The 7,500-nt window shown below is 35.9% G+C and overlaps 1 protein-coding gene across 4 annotated transcripts in view; it reads left to right on the forward strand.

Moving 5' to 3' along the window:
* Positions 1 to 7,500, forward strand: part of LOC106884274 (F-box/WD repeat-containing protein 1A) — a 101,110-nt gene that overhangs the window by 56,430 nt on the left and 37,180 nt on the right. For all 4 annotated transcript variants that reach the window (XM_014935565.2, XM_014935563.2, XM_014935566.2 and 1 more), the window contains exon 2: positions 6,262 to 6,490. In XM_014935565.2, coding sequence (XP_014791051.1) covers positions 6,262 to 6,490 — 229 coding nt within the window. The remainder of the gene's footprint in view (positions 1 to 6,261; positions 6,491 to 7,500) is intronic.

Here is a 7,500-nt window from a genome sequence, read left to right on the forward strand (position 1 = left end):
CTACATAAAATGTCTGTGCTTGCATTAAATTTCATAACTGAGTGGATTGAGCCCATTGATCTTAGTATTTGACTGTTTAAAAAATAAAAAAAATAAAAATTTTTTTATACTCTGGAGGGGTGAAATGCAAAATTCACTTTGGCGGGATCTGAACACAAAATGTAAAGAACTACAAGAGACACTGCAAAGTATATTTGTTGGTTGCTGTAACATTTTTGCCAATCCATCACCTAAAATCCTATCTACTATAGACACAAGGCCTGAAATTTTGTAGGGAGAGAGCTAGTCGATTACATTGACCCCAGTGTCCAACTGGTACTTATTTCATTGATGCTGAAAAGATAGAGCTGGAAGAAATGCTGCTTAGCACATTGTCTAGTGTGCTAACATTTCTGCCAGCTTGCTTTATAGTGATGATATTTGCCACCAGGGCCTATTCATGTGTATATTAAATTACAATAAACATATTACGAAAAAAAGGGGGGGGGGCTGCAGACAATTATATGAGGAATGGGGTAAGACAGATTTGTGTTTCACCGTATATTAGGACAGACTAAAAATGTTTTAAATTACTCGATAATTACACCAATTAGGTTTAACAGGGATATAATTGAGAAAAAGGATATAATTTAAAGACAACAGGACAGTTTAACTACATGCTCAGCGCAAGCTACGAATTTTGACTGAGGAGCAATTGAATCAACTCTAGTACACATGTGATACTTATTTTATTGACCCACCTCACCCAAAAGTGTGAATGGCTAAGTATACCTAGACAGGATTTGTATGGAACATAAAGAAATATTTGAGCACATAACACAAGTGAATCAGTGTGTTTTTTTTTTATCTATGAGGCTTGTTTATCACCTCTCTCTTCTTATTTTGGATATTTTTTGGAGCACCTCTAAGTCCATACTGTTGTTCAGTTGTAAGTCAGCCTGATTCAGTTGACCTATGAGCAGTTCATCTAGTTTTTAAGAATAGTGTGTCTAGGTTTGATTATTGTGTACACTTCCTTCTTTTCTAAGTGTGGTTTGAAGAAGCTCAGCTGTTATTTCTTGCAAATTGAATAACTGCATAAAGGTTTCCGCCTTTCAGTTTGTATTTGTATCTAATGGGTGATCTTTGAGGGAGAAAGTGGTTATGCACAATCACTAAGAAATAGTTCCGTTGTCATATGTGGAATTTCCATTTAAGCTTTGCTTATTTTGGAAACAAACCACAGCAATATCAAAGCTCAGTTATCTGAAAGCTGAGCTTTTATTTGACAATTGAAATATCTCAAATTCCTGCATTTCTGATCATAGTCCTCCAGACATAAAGACCACATTGGTTTAAATACAGCTATTCTCCACATTTCTTCGATTTTACATTCCTCTGTATTGCTGGGAAGGGATCCAATTGGTTCATTTATCTCAATTTCATACCAGTTCTCTCTTATGGCTAATGATGGTAAACTCCACCTATTGTTTGCACCATGTTTTTTTTTCAGGGAGTAAGTAGGTATAATATAGCTGAATGGTTAAGAAGTTTGCCTTGCATTTACTATAGCTTTGTGTTGACCCATTCCCTGTCAATGAAATTGGGTTACTGGAAACAGTATTGAAGGCTGTTGGGTGGTATGTACCTATAATTCAAAAAGGACAGCATCGTCAAACAGTCATGCTGATTCTGCTTGAGAATTACATTGAATACATAACATTTATATTACACATGCCCAGAATACTCGTGTTAATTCTGGAGTGGGTAATCTAGCTGATTGAACAACTGAATCCTTGTCATCAAACAATAGATCCATCACCACCACATAGAGAAATTAATATAAATGCTTAGAGGACGTTCTCTTTTAATGTCTGTTGAGACGAGATTCATATTACAACACCTACATGGCTTCTGTTGGCTTGGTTATATTTCTCTATCTCAGCACTGTCTCAAGATCATCTTGCCATTCAGGACCATATCTTCTTTCCAATTTTTAAATTGCTGGAAATGAAGACAAAATGAAAGTATTCTTTCATCTGTTTTCCCCCCACCCCACCAACCAATCATTTCTAGTAATAATAACAAAGCAGCTTCTATGTGGTCACTTAACTTGCAAAGTAATGGCAATTGAATCTCTCTCGCATATCAAGCCCTACCACCTTTAAACATGGGCATGTTAGATAATGCAGTTCTAGATGCATTTGGTGGAGAGAGAGGATAGGGCGGTCATAGGTCTGTAGTGCTATGTGACACTCCCTCCTAATTGTAGTCTCGAGTTTCACCTGCTGCTGAATCCAGTCTGTGTATTTCCTCATGCATTTCTGTGAATCATTGTTGTTAGTCAGTCAGTCATCTTTACTTGTAAATATTATGGCTGAGAGAGAAAGAGCAAGCACTGCAGAGTGTCTTCAATTTTGACTTCTTTACATTAGATTGTGTTTTCTCATTGCTGTTCTTAGCTTCATTTGGACCTTAGATTCAAAGTTTTGTTTTCATTTTGCGAAGATTAAAAAACATAACCATTTTTTTGGAAATGTTAGGCTTTATGATGTAATGTTTTTATATCCTGTATATATGTGTGTATAACCTGTTACTAATTCTCTATTGTATATGTATTTGTTACACAAACACCAGTTTTTACAACCACTTTTGAATATCCTGTTATACACCAAACTCTACCACTCTCTCTCTCTCTCTCTCTCTCTCTCTCTCTCTCTCTCTCTCTCTCTCTCTCTCTCTCTCTCTCTCTCTCTCTCTCTCTCTCTCTTGCACACCCTTTACATTGTTAGTTTAAGTCCGCTTTGCTTTTCCTGCTTTAGGATCAATAAAATAAGTCCTGGTATTGATGTAACAGGCTTGACCTTAGAAGGCAGTGCAATAGCATGGCAACAGCCCAATGGCCAAACCCATTGAACACTCACATTAAAAAAAAATTGTTTTCATTGTGTTTATTACAAAATTTGAATTGTTATTTTAAACTCCTATGTTACTTATGGTCCATCCTATTTAAATTACATTTTCCCCCACTGTTAACTTGATCACCAGAGTATATATTTTTTTTTATAATTCACTATGTTTCAGTTGGTTTAATTTCCAATCATCATGTGTCTGATTTCTTGATGTGTATGTAACTCTTACATTAGATTTAATCCAGAAACTTCTGTTGCTTAATTAAAGGTAGTTCTTACCCAAGCAGTCACTGGTGTGTATAGTCTGGGATTATATACATATACACATTCAGGAATGAGACTTGATAATGGTTGTAAATGAAACTGATTGAAATATGTGGGTTTAAGCATTATAAATATACACTCTAAAGACAAGGTTAATAGCATGAACAACATGTATTTGAAGGAGAATAAGGGGATGGGGAGGCAGGCTGTCAACCCTACTCATTTTGGCAGTCTGTCTCCCCATTCCTTCATTCTCCTTCCCAAGCAATCTTGCCAACTGATTCTTCAACCACCTTGTACCTTGTGGGACCACCTAAGCACCTTATTACCATTATCTATCTCTTGCAGCTCCTACTGTTTGTTCTCTTTCTTGCCCCTTCTATGAGTTGTGAGTAGCCATGCAGATCTACAAGAACCTCCATTGCCTCCCTCCTTGCTCCACATAGTTTGAACCCCTCATCTCCCAGGCATGTAGCTGACTAGCACACTAGGTTTGTAGTTCTGTGAGGTGCATCAATAGTGTTGCTGGAAAGAAAGAAAAAAAAAAAAAGCACTAACCCATGCTGTGAAATGGTTGACACAAGGAGGGGCATCCAGCCATAGAAACCATGCCAGACAGATATTGGAGCAGGATGTAGTCCTGACACACATAGGATCCTGTCAAACTGTCCAACCCTTGCCAATATGGACGTTAAATGGTAATGGTGAAGAGTCAAAAGTGGGAACAGCATCTTATGGAGTGAATTCCTCAAGAAGCATTCAGTTCTTGCTGACATTCCATTCTGCCATCGAACTGCTTGATAAACAATGCATCAACAAAGACCCATCGGAGGAATCTTTTGCATACCAAGAAAATGTGATACAATGCTGTGTTTTTCGAAACTTGATATATGATTACTAATATTGCGAGGAAGTGTAGCTATTACTTCATCACACTTTGAAAGTTGTGTTTTCACTATTCAAGTACAAATGGTGTCTACTAAATTACCTGTTGAACAAAAATATTGTGAAGCTCATAACCCTGTAAGATGTGAACAAAACGTCACATATCTGTGGATCAGCAGCTAACAAAAAACATGAAAATATCTCCTTCCTATATAGAGTATCACATTGTCAGTAAAAGTCTTGTACCTTTATCAGAAGTCTTGTACCTTCATCAGAAGTCTTGTACCTTCATCAGAAGTCTTGTACCTTCATCAGAAGTCTTGTACCTTCATCAGAAGTCTTGTACCTTCATCAGAAGTCTTGTACCTTCATCAGAAGTCTTGTACCTTCATCAGAAGTCTTGTACCTTCATCAGAAGTCTTGTACCTTCATCAGAAGTCTTGTACCTTCACCAGAAGTCTTGTACCATTTTTTTTTGAGGCTCAAGACTTTTCATACACCCCTCATACATATATGCACACATAGACATAAATGCACAGACACACGCACACACACACACTTATATATGCACACATATATACTTATATATACAGATGCATATGTGTGTGTATACACATACACACACATTACAACATATGAACGATTGGTGGAACACTCCAATCAAAATTTCCACTGAATGCAAACGTTACAGACCAGATACAGTTTTAGACAGAATAGAAGAATATATATATATGCTGTCGTAGTGGCAGTTGACTTATTTAATTTGATTCCAAATTAGTAATGAACAAAACATTTTAGCCACTTCAAGACCTACAACTTTTCTTTGCAGATTCATAAATTTACATTTGTGTCTCTAATCATTGGCACAGTTAGTTATCATGCTAAATGTTTTAGTAGTTATCTAGAAAAGCTGGATTTTTCAATCCATCTAACCGATAGAATAAGTACTAGGCTTACAAAGAATAAGTCCTGGGGTCGATTTGCTCGACTAAAGGCGGTGCTCCAGCATGGCCGCAGTCAAATGACTGAAACAAGTAAAGATAAGGACAAAGAGAATTGTTTTAACCATTCTTGTGACTGTTATGAATATTGTCCTGAGAGGCTCAAGCTTCAGCATGGGTTTTCTAAATCCTTAAAATTCTATAGATTGCCCTTGAAGTACACCATTGTACTGTGAAGTGCTGTTTGAGAGCCCCTGCTCTAAGCCATAGTAAATGAATTCACACATGCACACTCATTCATGCCCTGACATATTTGAGCATTTACCCACTCACTTACACATTTACTCGTTTTCACTCTCACAAATCCTCCCATTTATACTCCTAACATACACACTTTCACAGAGGCATGCATTTACTTATCACCATGCAATTTTACACCTCATCATACATTCACATGTACCCCACCATGCTCTCATCCTGCTATGAATATGATCATATCACATGCACATGTTCAACATGTCATATATATGCACACATTCCTGCTACATTTACACACATGCATATTCATGTTTACACTCACATAAATTCCCCCACACAAACATATGTAGAGAATCAAAATGAAAGAGGTAATTTAAAACCAGTTTGGTCTCATCATTGACTTCCTTAATTGAGAACAAGTTAAACATTGATAGTTAACCAATAAAAATAGAGATTTTTCTGGTGCTGTTGTCTACTATATTGAAATGTTTAAATGTTTTAGTTAGCCTGCCCTTGGTCTGTGATGACTGAGTTTGACAGCAGTTGTAAAGCAAATCGACCCCAGGACTTATTTTTTGTAAGCCTAGTACTTATTCTATCACTCTCTTTTGCTGAACTGTCAAGTTACAGGGACGTAAACTATATTTTTATGAATAAAAATATAGTTACCATTGAGTTTTTATAAAAATATATAAATCAGATACAAAAATAAAATATATAAAATATAGTTACCATTCAGGTAATCTTGATCCAAATAACTTATCAAAGCCATTCTAGTTGTGACTGTTTCAGCTTTGTTAGAATTATCAAGGATTGCTTCACCCAAAGAACATATTTGTTCACTATTTTTAGTAGGTTGAGCAGTCATATTGAAGCTCTATCATTGACTCATTAAAATACCAGTGATACCATGCATTAAATAAAACCAATTCTCACAACCTTATTCTTTAAAAATTGTTCTTGTAGCTAATGAAAAGCTATTTTACTGAAATGCTTTTTTGTTTTCTCTTTCCTGTCTACAGGTTGAAAGTGCTGCAAATGTAGAAAGTATTTCCAAGAAAACACAAGAGCCCTCCTCACAATACTTAAAAGACCGTGATATCTGTTTAGCATACTTTGAACAGTGGTGTGAACATGACCAGGTGGAATTTGTACAGCTACTCTGTTCCCGCATGTGTCATTATCAACATGGTCAGATCAACACATTCCTTAAACCTATGTTGCAGAGAGATTTTATTTCGGCCTTACCTGGTCAGTATTTTGTTTCCAGATGGGAGACCTTCTTCTGGATTTTTTTGTTTGTTTTTTTCAAAATTTTTATTTAAGCTTTTAAAATTTCTCTGTCATTATGTACATTAATTATGTACATTAAAAAAAAATGTCATTCACCATATCTTAACCACGTAAATATTTGTAGTTTTGTGGTTACCAGATCTTAATCTTTGAGGTATTTAATACAAAAATATACACAGTCAGCAGTCAAATAGTCATTTCCCACTGTTGAATAAAAATTATCTCCTTATCTGTCTCTGTTTCCTACTTTTGTAATAGTTTTAGTTCTTGAGTACTTCCAGATGTTGGTAAGTATACTTGGTCAGTGCCCTGTAGCTTATAGCTTATATAGCATAGTTTGCCAGGGCCTAGGGCTGCTGTTGGACTTTGGTTTAATTTAGCTGGTTCAACAAGAATGGTTGTTAAAATTATTGGGTTTTTAGAAATGATTTTAAGAAATTCAGAGCTCTACTGTATGACACCAATCTATTGTATGTTGGCATAGATCAGCAGTTGAATTGATACAAGTATTTGATTACTACTTTGAGTTTACTGATACCCTCTCTGAACCACAGGAGGAAGCAAAACAGTGTCAACATTTCTGGGATTTAAGGAGAAAATGAATGAAAAAAACTGCAAACCATTTAGTTCAATGTTCAAATCATTCTGTTGACTACCATTCTACAATATATATATAAATACATATTTATATTCATTTAACTTTTGTTTGCCATGCTGGTATGGGTTATACGAGTATCACAGCATCTTGCCACCTGTTGTACCTTTATCTGGCATCTACAGTAACAAGAAAAAGAACAAAAAAACCTATCAAAGTTTGTTAGGTATGTTATGTTCTCCCTTTCCTATTTTTGCCCAGTAGACATTGGGTTGCAGATTTTTAGGATAGACTTCTGATCCGTCTGGAAAGGTTTTCAAAATCATTGGCACTGTTCTTCATTTCCTAGAGCATAAAAGAACGGGTAATATTT

This window comes from Octopus bimaculoides, chromosome 14 (genome assembly GCF_001194135.2).
Source record: "Octopus bimaculoides isolate UCB-OBI-ISO-001 chromosome 14, ASM119413v2, whole genome shotgun sequence".
Classification (NCBI taxonomy): domain Eukaryota; kingdom Metazoa; phylum Mollusca; class Cephalopoda; order Octopoda; family Octopodidae; genus Octopus; species Octopus bimaculoides.